This window comes from Malurus melanocephalus, unplaced genomic scaffold (assembly GCF_030028575.1).
Source record: "Malurus melanocephalus ecotype Western Australia unplaced genomic scaffold, MMel_1.1 scaffold_178, whole genome shotgun sequence".
In the NCBI taxonomy this organism is placed as follows: Eukaryota; Metazoa; Chordata; class Aves; order Passeriformes; family Maluridae; genus Malurus; species Malurus melanocephalus.
Genome location: NW_026623410.1, coordinates 496,425 through 514,581, shown reverse-complemented (window position 1 = coordinate 514,581; position 18,157 = coordinate 496,425). Strand labels below are relative to the sequence as shown.

At 40.2% G+C, this 18,157-nt stretch overlaps 1 protein-coding gene across 1 annotated transcript in view; it reads right to left on the bottom strand.

Annotated features, from left to right (window-relative positions):
* The window catches only part of DNM3 (dynamin 3), a 169,678-nt gene that overhangs the window by 44,711 nt on the left and 106,810 nt on the right, over positions 1-18,157 (bottom strand). The window contains exon 16 of the mRNA XM_057372765.1: positions 9,133-9,244. Coding sequence (XP_057228748.1) covers positions 9,133-9,244 — 112 coding nt within the window. The remainder of the gene's footprint in view (positions 1-9,132; positions 9,245-18,157) is intronic.

Below are 18,157 nucleotides of genomic sequence, written 5' to 3'. Positions count from 1 at the left end.
TCCATGCTATGGAAGAGTGAACCTCTTTTGACATTTTTGGCAGAAAAAAACAGTTTCAAATTTTAATTTACTCCTAATTATTATTCAGCTTTTGTGCTAATTACTGACTTGGAAGACAAAGAAGATATTAGGATTGTCCCAAAGCCTTGTGATAGGTGGGTGTTTCCCACTGTGTTCAGTCCCCCTCATGAGTGATCTCTCATGCTAAAGGGGCGATCTGCCCTTCCTGACTGCAACTATTCCTAGACCTGGAGACACAGGAACTCCAGCTACAGCTATCAGCCTGGTTCCAGAGGACCTCTGTGGCTCAGGCTGGTGCAGCACAGCCCAAAAGTCTCTTCCTCTCTGCCAGCCAACTCAATGCTCATTGACCAGGTCTGGGAAAGCATCCTAAGAAGTTGRCCACCTCCACAGGGCAAACCACACTGCATGTCCAGAATGGGGCTGACACTCATGCTCCATGAACTGAAACTTCACAGCAAGAGAGCTTTCACCTTCTGCAGAGTTTCATCAAAATCCCTCATCAGAGTAGAAGTGGTGAAAAAACTAGCTGCCCCATAAAAATGAAGAATTTRAAAATATTTTCAATATACAAATGCCTTGCCAAAAGCTCAGTAAAGAGCCCACCGTGAATACATAACAGAAATAAAAAATGTTTGCTCGTTTCTAAATTTCCTGGAGTTTGCTTAATGTCAGCAGCCCCAGTTAAGAGTAGAAACGTAAAACCCTGTGACAGCTATTGAACCCCCGACCCGGATCAGCAGCTTCAGGGGGACTGGTTTTGAAATCATTCAGTCCCTCAGCCTGCATCTTGTTACAGTGAGTGCAACTGATGCAATCCTGTGAATCTCTTCTCCCCTGTACATTTTTAACTCTCTCCTGCCAGCAGTTATTTTACTCTTACAGGAATATGAACCAGGGCTGCTCTGTTTCTTGGGAAACATTTGGGGTAACAAGCGTTCATCCAGTTTTTGTTTGAAGCAGTAAATATTTAGGAGAAGCAGAAGATAGCTTTCATCTGAAACATGTTTTCACATCCTTGMAGCAGTGAGACAGTGAGAAAGGGACTGGAAAACAGCCTGCCATTTCCTTTCCTCCCTGTCTTTTGGACTGCTTTTGACCCTGCGTGTGTGCGCATGCACACTCACCCCCTTGGGCTGCTCTTTTACACCGGGACTTCCTTGTAAAATCCAACTCATCTGTTCGATGCAGTGACTGGACTGAAACACTGTCTATAAAATTATGGCATTTTTCCACTTGAAAAAAAAAATCAATTAACACTTCATTTAAAAGTTGTTTTTAAACCTAGTTGGCTTGAAGCCACATTTAGTCACAACTGAAGTGAATTCTTCTTTTCCTAGAATTCAATGCCTTCCTTTTTAAAAATACACTAGTTCAGAAAAAGTAAACCCAGTAAATGCAGAATTTACACTTCTGACTACTCTGTTTTGCCCTCTGACATATCAGCAATTTGCTTTTCAACAAACCCAAACAAGTCTTTACTTTTTCCAGTTTAGGGATTTATCCCGAGCAGGGACTTGAGCAATCCCAGAGCAGAACCACTCACTTCCAGTCTGAATCTGGCTGGGGCACTCACAGAGCATCACCACAGCCAGTGTAACGGAATTATGTCTGGGAGGGAATTGAAACCCCTTCAGAAACATGGTCAGACTTTTCTTTGGAAAAGAAAGCATCAGAGCTTTATTGCAGGGCAAGGCACCTACAGCTTCTGGCACTATACCTGCAGTTACATGGCAGTAGCCAAGCACGAAACACATGAACTGAGAGCACTGTTGTCATATATGCAGGGAGAATGAGTATCCTGACATCACCACCTTCCCATTTTTCCAGGACTATCTCAAGAGACAGGAGGACATCTGGACTCCTTAATGAAGTAGCTGATCTGGAATCTGGTTCAGGAACACTAACTCCCCTTTAAATAAAAAGAAATTTAAAAATGGGGAGAGAAAATAAAGACTTCAATTTAAGCAATTAATATGTCACAAGAGGTATTTTAAGGACCAACATGTAAACTGACCTTACAGGAAGAGTATTTTCCTTCTCTTTTCAAAGGGGATTCTGCTTTTCCTAAGCAAAAACTTGAACTAAATTACACCAACTTTCTATTCAGTGACCATTTGMATGCACAGCATTATCTGCACTGTGACAGCTCCACTGAGATGTGAATATGGAGTTCATATACTTCAGTTCTACACATTCTGTAATGGGTATCAGCAAGCACAGCAATGCAAAACAATTAGAAAGCAAGAAGTTTGTAGTCATTTAAAGTAATTTAAAGAAATTTTAATTTTCCAAGTCAAAGTTTCTCAATTCTGAGCCCAGCACTGAAGCGTTTGGTACTTTGAATGAAGAAGAAATGATTGGCTAACTCAGGGATTAATGATGACAAAGGAAAGCTTTTGATATTAAAAAGTAGCACTTCAAGGTTTTGAGGTTTTCCTGTTGTTGCTGTTTCATTGCTTGAGTGCCTAAGGATTCAGATTCAAAATTTCCTAAGGACACAGCATCTATCTAATCTTCTAACCTAACAATGTAGGAAGCATACAGAGATGGACTTTGTGAGAATAGTTCAAGTTTTGATGTTGTTTTCAAACAGAGCCTCTGGAAGGCTGTTTTGAGAGGATTTGTTTATGAAATGAGGGTAAAGAAGATGCACAGGGGAAGCTGAAAATCCACAGTGGTGGATTAAGATACTCAGAAGCTCYCATCTCCTCTGTCTTCAACAGCTGGACTGAAGCTACAACGCTCTGCACAACTCTGGACAATTCTGCACTCTTTCCCAATGCAAGGCTGTGGAGTTCAGTGTTAGTATTAGCAAAATGCAGCTTGCCAACATGTGCTTGCTGAATGAGGTAGGTCTCCATTACCTCATTCTACAAGACCCTTTTACAGATTTTATCCAACAAAGCTTTTGAAGATATATTTATCTTTAACCATGTGAGAAATCTCACTTACAGTAATGATTGTGCAACAATAAAAAGTAAAAATAAAAATGATTAGTAGTCCACTGACGATTATAAACCCTCTTCACTTCCCTTCCTCCCCCTTTTTCTTAGGGACTCATTACTCCAATGTTTATTTTCACTTTTGTAAATCCAAGAGTGCCAAGCTAGAGGCAGAGGTATAAAAGCAGCCTCAGTCTAAATGGATGGATGAGTACAGGATCTCGACATCTGAACAYAGGACAGGATCCAGTGCATGAATGCCACACTGGGCAGCACTACAGGAGGGTTACAGCTCTGGGAGCAACCCAGCAAATCCAGACCAGGACAGTAACAAAGGATTATGCAGTAAAGTTGCATTAGAAGCTTTGAGAAACTATCATCATTCTCATCTGCCATTCTTCTCTTTATCCCAGCCCTTCTAAGAAACTGTCTGTCTACCTCTCAGGTTTACCTATGTCATTTTCCACACCACGAGGTGTAAAAATCTCAAGAAGACTTGAGACTTGTGGGGTTTGAGCCTCTGCGGGCCGTTGCAGGTTAGTTCTACCTGTCTAATTGGGATAATGTAATCTCCAGACTCCAACAGCAATCACCTCTGTGAAAGAGAAGGGGGACTCAGAGATGAAGAGACAAGAATCCTTACAAGGAGCTGGGTCAAAAAGAAAGATCAGGATGCTTTCCTGGAGATTTCTTTTGGAGTTATTTTCTGGCTGGCAACGCAGGCCAAATGGAGAATATTTCTGAACTTACAGCAAGAACTGCCCTGGGCTCAGAGTGAAAGGAAGAGCTATGAGCYCCCCAGCCCTCACATCTCACAGGCTTTTCCTCCACCTGCTCATGGGGATCCTGCCCAGTTCTGTCAGATGCTTGTGGTCCTGACCTCCCTGGGGTGCCCCACAGCTCCCAGCTCTGGAGAACAGAGCAGGTCCATGCAGCTCCTGACCTCCAGACTCAGTTTGTGGCAGCCCCAAKAGCTCAGTGATGTCCCACCTATCCCCATTCCCCTAACAGAGCACCTTCAGTCTAAGCTCTCTCCTCTGAGAACAGACCAGCATCCACTGCTGCAGCAAAGCCTTAAGCCAGCATGTTGTAAAGAAACATTATAAACACTACCTTGACGTTTTAGTGTACACAGTTAACATTTACRYTTCACACCACCTCCTATGTAAAGTCCCTCTCTCCATGCCATCAATACACCAATTCTCTTAACCCCTCCCCACCCAACACTAATAGCACCTTTTCTCAGGCAGGCCAACAAAACAGAGTATTTTTGGTGCTTCTGAGGCCAGCCACTGGGGAGATAGGAGTAGTCAAAAACTGGTTAAAAATACAAAAATTAGAAGCAGACAAAATTCCCCAACCTCCAAAATGTTTAAAACCCACCCAGGTCTTTCCCAAATTCCCCAGAAAGCTTCCAGCTCAAAAAGAGATGCTACAGGCARTATTTCAAAGGCTACTTTCAGTGTTTACTGTGAAGAATCTTTTGATGCTCCCGATTAATCTTCCTAAGGGTTAACATACCAAAACAGGAAAGAGGGGGGGAAAAGGCACAAAAGCTGTGTAACTCCTTTCTGAGGTATGACAAACTCTCTCTGCATCTTATTCCAAAGTATGAGATGTGCAATTTCCATTCTTATGCTCAGTAAAAATGACATTAAAAAGTACTAACCCTGGGAACTGCATGATTATTCGTTTATCAGATCAACATCAGCAAAACTGTCCTTTTATGTGCTGCTTACTTTCAAAAAAAACCCCTACCACGCATATTTCAGTTCTCCCTCTCCACACCCCACACCCTTCTGCTGCTGTCCAGCTGGAACACATCAAGGGTCTAGAAGCCAAGTCAAAYGTTGACCCCACCCTCCTCCATCCATTTTAAGGCACCTTCAAAGCCAGTACACTGATCTAGTTCAGCTTAGCCAACAACGCCAGCAAATCTGTTATTTAAGACTTTAGTGCTGGGTTTTTATAACTGCCCATTAATACAAGCTTTGATGTATAGTCAAAAAATCCAGCTGTAATGAGTTTCATCAGACTGTAGTAACCTTTCCTTAGAAGGTCTTTATTACCATACCTTCATAATCTTTGGGCCCAATACTTTTATAGTATCATTCTTACTGAACCTCCTTAAAAACAACTCAGCAAYACTTAACACTTCTCCTTCCCCCAAATTAAAACAAAGAGCCAGAAATAGGKTTTTTTTTTTAGGACACTTTTGCACCTACATTTTTAATCACATTTTGCTGTTAAGAGCAGCTGTGTGAACTGTAAGACAAACCAATTTTCATGACAAAGTCCTTCAGACAAGAAACAAAAGGATTTTGTAAAAGGACAAACAACTTACTTTGTTGCTCCCCTTTGCAGGATGCAGCATGGAAGAAAGAGGGGGGGAAAAGAAATATTAGTTACTTTTATTTTACATGCATTCAGCCTAACTTGTACAGTCTGGAAACGGCTCAAACCAAATGAGGAACTGACTCAGGGAACATTCACTGAATCCTGAAGTTAGACAGCTTCCAGGGGAACACAGGGCATTCGCAAAGGACTTCAAATGTTCAGCAAAGCTGTTTTCCTCACTACACAAACATTCTGGTCCCACTTTCGCTTCCTTCAGTGTAAATCAGGAGCAGCTCCTGGGAAGTTGGTGGACACAAATACAAGGGAGAAGAAAATGAGGCCTGAAGTGATCTAGGGATGGGATGGCAGCCAGAGGGATTTTCGTGTGTTGGTAACACTGAACTTCCAGTACGCAAAGCAACCCACTAAACATGTCTGCTGAGCCTTTCATGCCAGCCACTCCCTACAACTTGCCAGTGAATGGAAAGTTTCAAGATCCAGAGCTTTTTAAAAAGCAAATATTGAACTTGTAGATTAGTAATAAAAATAAGGAGGAGATGGCTCTGGGGGGCATGGGGGGAGAAGGAATGGGTGGTGCTAGCAAGGTAAAATGTGCAGAGCAAGTTACGACAAACATCTGTGCTATTATTTTGGTTTAATTGTGAGTTTTGCCATGAGCTGGCATGAACAGTGTATATTATACAGTGGGAAGCCAGCCAAAATAAACATCAGCCTACAGTTGAGAAATACAGTCTGGAAAGGTTAGTCACAAAGTTGTAGTCATTTTTTAACAAAAAAGGAGGGGTTTGGATGCGTCGGTCCAGAAAGCCAGCAGTACAGTCAGCTGGTAAATGGATATCCCATTTCAAAGTGAATTGGCCACAGTATGATTTATATCAAGCGAGCTGACTTGCATATGGGTTGGAAAAATAAAAACACTGATTCATTGCTATCCGGGTGGCTGTCAAAGCCCACGACCTGACAAAAGCAAATCGATTGCGGGAAGGAGGTGACTTGGCAAACTGCAAAGAATTCAGGGGTTCATAGAGCAACGATGAGGGCTGATTAGAGAATGTTCATGGGACAGTGAATATGTGAACATGTTCATTCTGTGTATCCCCATGTACAGAGGGCCAGGGAAGGYGAGCAAAATGAAACAAGGAAATGGAGGAAGGGGGTGATATATGGCCTTTAAAACGTTAATGAGATTTGCTTAGGCAAAAAGAAAAATTGTAAATCTAGAATCTTGGACACAGCTTACAGGATTAAATTAGCAGCAGAAACTCCACGTTAGCAGCAGCAAGTACTGAGCCCCATTACCACTGTAATTAAACAAGTTTATGTATCAACAGAAAAATGAATATTCTTAGTTGAGAGATGCACCCTTGGTGAGAATTCAGAACAGATCTCTAATTCACKGACAAATTCCTCCTTTTCCTGCCACTGCAGAAGGCACCCAGCTGGGGCAATGGCYGTGGGTGTGACCCCAGTGTCCCTGTGATGATGAGCAGAGCTGCCCATGAAGGCACCGGGCTGTGCTTTCCCGTTCGTGGTTCGCACACGCTGCAGCAGCTGCAGGGAGCACCAGCCCACGCTGCAGTGCTCCAGCTCCACAGCACTGTTCATCCATTTTTCATTTCTAAGCAGCAATTTTTCTGCTGCTGCTGCCAAAGCCCTGGATATTCAGAGTTCCCAGCTGTGCCTCACACATGAAAGGGAGCGAGAAGSTCTGTCTGAGAAGGGGCTAAAGCACCTCTGTGTCTTTTTAGCTGGGGGAGGCACTGAAGGAAACTCAAGTTGCTGCCATTTCCTGGCAGTCCCTCCTACTTAAAGATAAGGTTTCTGAATCTTTGAAGGAAAATTAGAGACTGGGGGGAACTCTCTAAAACTGTTTTATATTGTCAGAGGAAGGTGCGAAACTGAGGAGCATGCACAGGATTTTAATGAAATGCTCATTTTATCTGGGATCCACTGGATCTTCTAAGGTACCTGGGGCCTTGGAGATTTTGCTTTGCAAAATTAAAAACTCTTAAAACAGACTCACAGTCCACATTTGGGCCTCTAGTTGTGTAGAAATAAAGTTYTGAAAGACTAGAGTAGCACTGAGCATCTTTCCTGAACAGCTTGATAAACTACTAGGCAATTTTCAAACTACAGGCATTTGGAACAATAATATTTACTCTTTTTATAATGTAAAGATAATTCCAGCTCAAAGAACTGTATTTGAAGTCCCTTCTACTTCTTTCAAGGAAGCCTCTCATCTTGCATCTAAGACTCCTTTGACAGACCAACTTTAAACAAAACCAAGAATTCTTTGTAAACATATTTTGAATACCAAGTATTTTTAGGGGGAAGGGAGAGACAGGAAGACAGAAGAGAAGTTCAGAAATTCTACTAGTCTGTCTTGTTAAGGCTAAAGTAATAGATATACCAATATGATAAAAACATCACAGAATACAAGATTAAACTAGCAGCAATAGGCTTTTATGACATCATCCTTAAAACCTAAGTGATAAAAAACCAGAGCAATAGAGTATATTGTGTCTAGTAATTAATTAGGTAACMTCTCATAACAAATCCTTGTTAAGTAACTTCTGATGGTCTTACGTAGGACTGGATCTACTGGAAAAGGTAGAATGAAAAAGGTGCCCAGTGTTGTTTTTTACTTTTTAAAGGTAAAGTCTCAAATACCTGTTAAGTCTCCTGCTAAATGAATATTTGCACTATCCTCTAAAAAAAACATCATCATTATCACCATAACTGTTTATTTCTACAACAATTGGAGAATCCTTCTACAACAACTGGAGAATCCAGCAGCTCAAGGTTTTTTTATTTATCTTTTGATGGTAGCCTTAAAACCATATGGAGAGAGGAAGCTGAGCTTGTTTGCATGAATAGCTCCTGAAGAAGACGCAGACAGAATTGTACTGAAAGCCACGTGGGCATCACAAGTGTAAGGAAAGAGAAAATGAAGAGAGAAGACAGCACAAGACCTTGGACTCAAGGAACCTGGTCTTCAAAAACAATCAATAAGAAGAACAAATTCATCAGAATCAAAGCATCATTTCTCAGAGTAGATCTTCAGCTGAAGGAATCCAGCAAACTGCAGGAAAGTGAGCTGTGCATTACAGAAATTTACAGAAGCACAAATGCCAGGTATTTTTGTTAGTCATCCTTCTCTTTGGATACACCTCCTCAAACCTTTACTTGATGTAAAATATCAAGATATCTAGGTCAAAAAAAATATTAAATAGTAGCTGGACATATTATGTTTCCCAACTTTCTGTCATTTCTAGCAAATTATTACAGGCTTTTTTATTGTATCCTGTTCAATTTGCTCCACATGATGATTAGCTGAGTAAAACTGCCTTTGGAAAGGTTTAGCATGTGTTTCATACACAAAAAATCATGCAGAGAATCAGTAAAATAAATATACATGATTGCCTGGAATGCTTCTGTCAGTTCTGTAATACAGAGCTTGAGGGAATAAACTCTTCAAAGCACATCTTTACCTTARAAAACATTAATAGAAACAACGAAGCTCAGGAAACCCCAAATTGCTCAATGCTTTTACTACACGGATCCAATGAAAAACATGTTGGAAGCTTTGGTTTGTGGTCGGTTGTTTTTTTTTTTATTGAGGTTTGACGCACAAATTGGTCTTAAAATATTTCATTATGAATATTTCGAAATTACCACAGACTCGTACAATGAAAAGGCAGCTCTTTCTGGAGATATSTGCAGACACTGTGTTTTCCCAAATGATAATGACTTTTTTTCTGACTCAAACAGAGTAGCTACTGGCAAACTAGGGAGCTGTTGAACTTACTGAGGATTTATCAGGATAGACACCGGCTCGGAGCAGAGATGCCTTCCAGCTATCCACCTCCTCTTGGGAGTCACAGGCTAGCTCAAGGAAACGGTAATCCTTGTAAACATTCCTAGAACAAAGAGCACCACATTGTAAAACTAGCATTTTACTACTCTGTATCATGCACACAGCATTTGAAATTAAAAATCCTTTGGGATCAGAAATTACTTGGTAATTGTTTTKGACAACAGATTTTATGGGACAGGTGCTTGTTTAATAATTACATGGAGTACTTAAAAATATCTTAGAATGCTMCAGCACAGCTCTGGAAACAATAATCATCTAAAAGCACCATGAAACTACTTAAAATCAATTTTCCTGCTTTTKCTAAAACAGAGCACTTTTAGGAAAAAAARGACGCTGTGATGCAGAGGACAAACACATAAGACATGCCAAAATAACAGCATGGCCTGTGACAGATTGTTGCTGCAACCAATAAATACCAAAATAATTACTGATGCAACTTCTTCCCATGGTAGTCCTTTCAGTGCATTATATACCTTTTTTAGTTTTTGGACATCATCAAAAAAAAAAGAAGAAAAGAGTAAAAAAGTAAAAGAGGAAAAACCCAGCAATGTTAACCAGGTATTTTTAAAGAAACTAAACAAACCTTTGATKTCTGTAATCACAGTAAGAAAATGGAGACATGGTTAAATAAAACCTCTTTCAGTTCACATAATGAGAGAAATACAGGGAATCACTTAATGGAAGAAAAGAGGAGGAAAAACAYGTCTGTAGGAAGGTGGCACTTGCAAATTCTTCAATAAACAGAACAGATTTTCCCCTTACGGTTTAGCCATTAGTTTCTGAATTCAAATCCTGTACACAGACCAGATCACCATAAATTTGTCAGCCAACAGTCTTTTTAGGAAAGGCCAYGAGCTGAGCTGAAAAAGGTTAGGAAACCACATTTTGTTAGATCTTAACAGTTGCACAACAATCAATCTTCCATCCCAAGCAGACTGTTTTCTTCCCTTAGCAAGCTATGAAGGAGGGGGTTGATGGACATTGCTTCACTCTTAAAGACAGCAATGACAAGGAATCCTTTGGTTTCATTATGCAGCTACAGAGGTCATTTCTACCACTTATTTTGAGAGGAAATAAATACAAAAAGTGAAATACACTGTAGAACCAGGAAATAAAGCTATTATTGTCACTGCCTAGACAAATTTTTTTAGCATTCAGGGACTGATGGGATTTCACCCCCACACTGCTGGAACACAACGGACTTGATGTAATTCCCACTCACAGAGGTAATTCTCTCTTACCAACAATGTCACCAGGCAGCTCATAGCCTTGCCTTTTAGGGGAACTCTCAGGAAATAAGTGAAAAAAGGTTAAAAAATGCAACTGAACCTGAGCATGAAGCAGCCATGACACCAAATCAATAAATTATCACCCACAAAACCACAGTACAGCAACCAGAGTGCACCCACCTCTGAAGAGCGAAACGAGGGGTTTTTTAAGCAAGCTCAAAGGTTGCWTTCAAAACTGCAAAGAATAAAGACATACCCAGATTTATTTCCTTACATTGGTGACTCAATTCTTACCAAATTCAAAGGCTAAATGTGAGCACTCAGCACTGGGCTTGCATGACTCCCTTTGAGAATCCAGATCGAAGGTGTCACCAGAGCATTTGCTTCCCACAGAAACCAGCCCTRAAGGTCACAAAGAGGCACTAAGGGGCCTGATCCTCCAGTTTAGCCAAAGCCACTGACAGGATGAACAACTGAAAGCTCCATGGATTTTTTTAATTGATTAAGAAATTTAAAATTAATCCATTTTTTTCCCCTGATTCCAAAAGTATTAATCCTACCTTAAGGAAAATAATAGCCTGGATGATCTTACCAGATGTTGTTATCTTCAACTGAGCAAAACACCTGAATTATATTTAATTTGCAATACTGTCGAATTCCAAGTCAGCATTTACTGAACAAAACAAATAATTCAATTAAAAAAAAAAAAAAAAAAAAAAAAAAAAAAAAAAAAAAAACGCAGAGAGAGAAGCATATTGAAATTGCCAGAGGGAAAAAAAAAGCTTTAATTTATTGTTAGGAGAAACTTTTACTGAGATAAGCTCTTCTGGCTAAGATAACGGAGCAGCTATAACTTTGAGGAAATAGGAAGCTGAAATGGTAAAAGGGTACTCTCAGAAAAGATGACTAAAAACAACAATAAAGCAAATAAAAGCTGTAAAACACAGTGATAGGGAAGTTCCAAAAACACTTATCTGCAAGAGCAAAACAACATGACACCAGCTTATGAAAACATTTTTGCAGGACTGTCATGTTATATATTAAACTTTTTGGCATTTTGTGGCTTGCTACAACCAGTGTAGCTGTATGAGCAGGGATTTCAGCCAACAGCTTTGAACACGTGGGAGCTGACAGTCCTGCATTCCTGTCCCTGTGTCAGAACTTTTCCTAGGTCTAGAGACACCTCACAGCCCAGCAGCTGTCTCCAGACCTCCAAGGCCCTTCTCCCTGTAGGATCCAAGAGCTCCATTTTAGTTTAGCTAATTCTACTCCACTGCCCAAGACACAGGCCATGAGAGGAGCTGAAGGATGCACACCCTGAGCAGAGCTCATAGGAATGTTATAGTAGGGCAGGTAAGGGGATGCTGGCCTCCCTAACTGGCTTCCTCGCTACTAGACTTCCCCTGCCTTTCTTTCTTCCAGAAACCATAGGAACTTAAAAAAAAAAAAAAAAAAAAAAAAAAAAAAAAAGCCAAAGTAACTTCTGAAAAGAGTGTGGTTTTTTTTCTGTTACCAGTGGAATCTTACAAAAACACATTAATGTGTTTTACTCATTAGGAATCCACTGGCATCTCATGAAAGCTGTAAAAACGTTCTTGAAAACAATTCAGATYTTCTGTTTTCTTCTCTCTTTCACTTCTTAAAATTGCTGAAGACATCAGCACAGAAACAGTTACTACTCAAGCCTCACCTACCTACTCCATATGGAATACTGTGAAGTCATGTTCTCACCGTCATCTCTATGGCAGCTAAATGGGATGTTAGACATCAAAGACAATGACAGAATACAGGATACCAGAAAGATGAACTCTCAGCAGTACAAATCTTGTTGATGTTCAGGCATCTGTAAATCTAAGAGACTGTACAAACAGTCAGATACAAAACAGATACAATAAATGGGAACATGCCTAGAGGTACCACTTGCAAGTGGTATTTCCCTTAAGTATTTAACATTTCTTAAATGTGAACACATAAATGAGGAAACTGCCAAGTTATATGCATATACCACATCTACCTACTCTACTTCTTCCTCTAAATCKCGTAATTGYAATTCTCTATCATCCATAATACRTGAAAATAAACTACAGTGGCATTACTGGAAATCAACATAATCAGTATTTTTTTTCCAGAGTGAAAAATACATAAGGCTATCATTTGTTATCTGCAGATTTTATTATACTCTAGATAAATAAACCTCAACTTGGAACTGCATTCCACTAAAATTAGAACATAATTGCTTAGGAACAAACAGACAATTGGACTAAAASCATAATTTCTTGTTCTGGAATGATTCCACCCTCTAGGCCAGGCCCACTACTCCAAAGTCCAGCAGCCCCCCAGCTGTGACCTTGCTTACCCTACAACTTCTTCACTTTTTCTTTACCTCGGTTTCCAGCAGACCTGACTCTTTTCCCCCATGTATTTCAGGGCCTTGTGCAGATAGGACCTTTACATTGTCCACAGGTGTTTCTTTAAGTCCTCCCATCACAAAAGAATCCTAACAGGACTGGATTAAGGTATTTGAAAGTGTCCAAGAGRAAACAGAGAAATGCCAGATAAGTCTGAAGACTGACCCAGCTGTGAGATATTGAGATTTCCCTTCCACCTTCCCTGGAGCCTGGGCTGTCAGCACTGCATACGGAAGGCTTGACTATAAACCAGCAGATCTTTAGAGTCCAGGACCAAGGAGTAAATAACACACWACTGAAAATCACCCAGAAAGAACACCACTTGCAACACCAGCGGGCTTCCCTCTATGGTGGTTTCAACCTAATGTGTGCATAWAATATTAATGCATATCCACATATTAACCATGATTGTAAAGAGCTTTTGGAYTGAGTTGGATCTGGATTTCTGCAGACAAAGATGTACTGGATATGCATGAAATTTATTTTTATAGAGGGAAAATACAAACCAAGATTAATTGAAAATGTATTTAGTCTTGCCAAAATGGGAGGACACAGAACAACCATTATACAGCAAGAATAGTAGTGACRTTTTTTTTAGAACTGGGCTTATAGGCTACTTTAATCCTCCAAAGAACACAAACCCACATTTATCTTCAGCAGCCACATTGACACAAGTGAAGCTACACACACACTGAAAGATAACTGAGTATCTTCTTTTGCAGTTATCTCAATTTTTTTTTTGTAAATATCTCGTCTCTATTAACATGGAAGCAAAATTGAAACAAACATTAGAAATCTAGAACCAAATGCAAATTGGCCCTATTTATTCAACGAAAAACACTAAAGATTCAATTCTTAGGTATTTCTTACTTGATTGAAAATTAAAATATACAGAGTATGGGTTTAATGAATAGCCATCTAAAATAAAAAAGGGTGAACGTAACAGAATCCAGATACTCTAACTAYGGGGAAAGATAATCTTGGATGAAACTGTATGTTCTCTACCTATTCARCCTGCAACTCCACTAGGCACACTCTGCTTATTCAAACTTAGTCTATGGTTTTAGACACCTGTAATTGCACAATGGCTGCTTKGAGCACATGCACTATTCTTTTTTCAAATAAGAAAGCTCTACCAGAAGCTCTGCAAATCATATATTCTGAAGAAACAAAAATGGCCATCTGCTCTGAGTTAACAGCAATGACTAACATTTTCTATCAAGGCGTACCATTTCAGATCACTCCAATGTGAATGCTAATTAAAATTAATTACACATGTCTCTGAAGATTTTTTTCTTAATATTCAGAAAAGCCAAAGAGACAATGTCTGAGACTGTCATGAAATAATAACACTAAAGGATTTTGCCACCTATCTCATGTGAGTGCTTTCCCTAAAGTATAAGGATGTTTTCAAGTACRCACACCCAAAACACACACAATTTTAAGGTGAAAATGAACAGAAGATATGCTGCTCAGTATATAGACCAGCCTTGGCAATGAAGTATCTCGAGTACTATATGTAACCCAGAACAGAGATGCAGCCAAAACTAACACCACATAGGCCAAAATCCACAGTAGTAACAGTGACTGCCACTAAAATATTCCATCAGTCCCTGGAGGAGAAGGTTTGATGCCTTTCCTGGCAAGGGATGGAAGCCTGATTTGGAATCTGCCTCGGGGCCACACAGACGGAAAAGCTGCCCCCAGCTGTCAGTCCCTCCTCAGGCACGGAGGGAACACAGCTCTGCTCCAGTCCTGCCCTTCCCTGGATGGGGCAGTGGGACCCAGACTGTGCTGGGTCACGCTCAGCAAGACAAGGAAAAGCTGTGCTGCAGCTCCTTCAGGTTTACCATGCTTGACTTAGCCCATGTTTACAACACCCGTGTGCCCGCTAGGCACTCATGTTTCAGATCCCACACAATCACTTAGGGAATTTTCTTYAAGTACAGCGTCATTTTCATATTCAAGATATGGGTTCGGCACTGCAGTTTCCTTCCCCTAAGAGCCCCTTTTTGTTCTGTAATATCAGTTTTAAGCCTCAATACCTGCACCACAATAGCACTTATTTTTCATGCAAAGAATATTTGCCAATAMTGACAAAAAATAATGTATTCTAGAAAAAAAAACCCACAAACTTTTTCTTTCGCACCCCCCCCCCTTTATTTTTTTAAACAGAAAGCAGTTGGCAGGCAATAAAGGCCAGCTATTCCCTGGGTTTGTATATTTTTTCTGTTCTTAAATATTGTACTCTCCAGCATTTTAGAAGTTTGTTTAGAAATGTTAGCAGCTTTTTTTTTTCTGGATTAAATTTGTAGGGCTTTTTAATTAAACAGATTCTCTTTCTTCCATTTCGAACAGAGAGGGCTCTGAATAGCTTACAGTCCAGCTCTTCCTGGGGCTTAGCTTTCTGAGTAATTCAAAAACAGTAACTAAACATACATCTCATTTTAGGCTTTCTCCTTTAGCCTGGCTTCTATCCAACACCTCCTCTGACCCGGTCTCCTTTCACTAGTTCCCTTTATTTTGGCTCTTGTCCAATTTCCCTTATATATGGATAGCAGTTAACCAGTTGCTGTCCRTGGCAAGACATTCGGTTCTTACAGCTCTGGTACATTTGGAGTCCCAGAATCAAGCTGTGCTCCATCCCCTTCTAGAACAACATACAGACATCCAAAATATGTAGCGATACCTTTCCCTTAGCACACACAGTGTGCTTTCCTGGGTCCTACTAGACAACACAGTTCCCTGTGCAATATGATTCCTGACAGRCAGAGTGTACTCAGGAGTCAGTAGCTAAAATCCCTCATCAGGCAGTTCTATTTTCAGTCCTATTGTGTGCCCTCAAAAYGGCCTTTTGCTCGCTCTCCTCTGGACATTCATCTGTTTGTCAGATTCAAGATCTGTTTTGACAAGGTTGCCCCARCCAGTCAGCTCTGGAGCAGGGAKGGCAGGTTCTGTCCCACTGCTCCATGAGTGCTGAGGGGCATTTGGCTCTCAGGAAGCGACTCCTGTGGAAGCAAAAGGAACAGTTCTGTGCTTTGCACTTGCGCCTCACACTCCTATCACACAGAAYCACAGAGGGGAGGAAAGCAACATCTTAACTTGGTTTCATCTGGGTCCTGGTTGGGTGGGAAAGTAAAACTCRAGGAGAACTGGTGGGATCTTCCTCTGCAAGGAAGGCAGAATTTCACACACCAGTTCTGMTCCTCTGGCTCCAAGGAAAGGAATACGTCTGAAGAGGAACAGAGAATGACTGCTGATCAGGGACTCTCCACCAGGTGACCCTTCTTCATTCTGTGGTTGTTGATTCCAATATTGGTAGGGAAGGCTTGAAACTTCACCAACTCAACAAACACTTCAGACTACTACCATTTACCACCCCCAAAACCTGTGCCTAGAGGAATCTCTACTCCTATAAAAAAAAAATTCATCTCTCCAGAGCTGGAGAAGCGGTGGAAAGGAAGCTTTTKATCTGCTTGAAGCAAATGAAGATGAGTTTTTAACTCATAATTTCTCTAATTAAAAGGCAAATAATATTTAAATAGAGTTGTAGTACAGTAATATAACAATTTCTTGACCAGTAAATCAGGAAAAAAGTGTAATTACACTACTGCAAAGATAAGGGATTACTTTAGAACAATAGACAATCTGTCAAAATAGTGCCATGTGGATTCTGTAGTCAACAGGGCAAGATCATGATAAATAATGAGTGCCTGTCCTCTTAGGGGAGGTGGGAGAGGTGGGATTGTTGCACAGATCCTAAAGGGAAGCACATTTAAGACTACAGTTCTTGTCCCAGGCTACAGTCCTTGGGTAACAGAAAAAGCACCARTAAGTGAGTAGTTTTTACAGGAAATAAAGAATAAATCAAGTGGTTGGAATGAAATTCTGTAAGGAAGGTAAACTTTGGTGGGATGGGCAGAATTTCTTTTGTTTGCTCTTGAACTCTAAACAACAGTTTCACATACTCAGCAATGAGAACATGATAGGTTAATCTACTGAATGTGAGCAGAGATGCTGACAAAATCCTCTCTCCTCCATTCCTAGCTCTGCCTAATGAAGTCAGTCAGCAGCTACATCTACACAACTTCACCCTATGTGCTACAGTGGTACTGTAAACATTCTTTTTTTCCTATAGCATAATTATTTTAAAMTACTCTTAATATATTTGATCTCTTTATCCAGTCAAAAAAACCCAACCTTGCCAAGAGTTTCCTGTGGAGGAGAAAAGATGGTTAACACAAAATAGCACTCACTTTCTTGACAGCTTTAGGTTAAGACACACACTGCTTGACCCCACAACTCAGTTTCACTTTCTTAAAGGCAGACTCATGTAGATGGACGCGGCCAAAAATGGCCCAGGAATCACAGGGCACTCACTTTACTTTACTTTGTTTTCATGTCTAGTACTCCTAAGGTAAGTAAACTAGAGRAGTCCATTGCAAAGGTCTTCCATAGTGTCTATAAATTAAGTAGATGGCCCCCTCAAAAACTTTAAATATATTACTCACTTTGTTGAAAAACAAACCTAACCTCCCTGTTTTTTAAGTAATACTGTAACTATTTCAGGCAAAGTTTTCTTTTTCCCACCCTCACCTTTTTCGTTTTGTTTTGTTTTTTTTTTTTTAAGATTTAATTGGAAAGTAACATGAAAATAATTGAATAATTTCACAACACAGCCTTTTCATAAACACACAATAATGTTCATTTCATGAGAATTTATCTTCACTGTGAAATCAATCGTCACAGTCTCCATTTACTCTACATTGCCAAGTCACATTTGATTYCTGTCAGAGAACTGTTGACTTCTGCAGTAAATCAAAATGACAGATACTGTTAGTTTCCTTCTCCATCTATCCCCAAGTCTCAGCTAACTCAAGATGGTTTTTCCTTCTATGCAGTGAAATGAGTATTTTCCTGGTAACTATATTTCAGAGCTGGAAAGGTTTTCATAAATGGAAAAAATGCAGTGCATAATCCAGGAAACTATTGAAATGTACAGTATCAGAAACATATGGCTGGAGCAAATACCTATGCAGYGAGGGGTTGGGAATGAAAAAGAGCACGAGCTTATTAAAATTCTTCTCCGAAAGGGGTTTTGCTTGAAAATTAAAATAATTTAATTGAACATTAAGAAAGATCTCATAGTCAAGGAAAAAAAATGCTGCAGATTGTGAGAGGGGAAAAAGAGATACAGAATAATCTCCGTGCTATCATGGAAGCTGGAACAGATGATTGTGCCTTTGTTCTTTAACGATCTACATCTTAAACAGCAAAATGGTTCCATAACCAGAACCCTCAGTGGGTAGACTTCGCAAG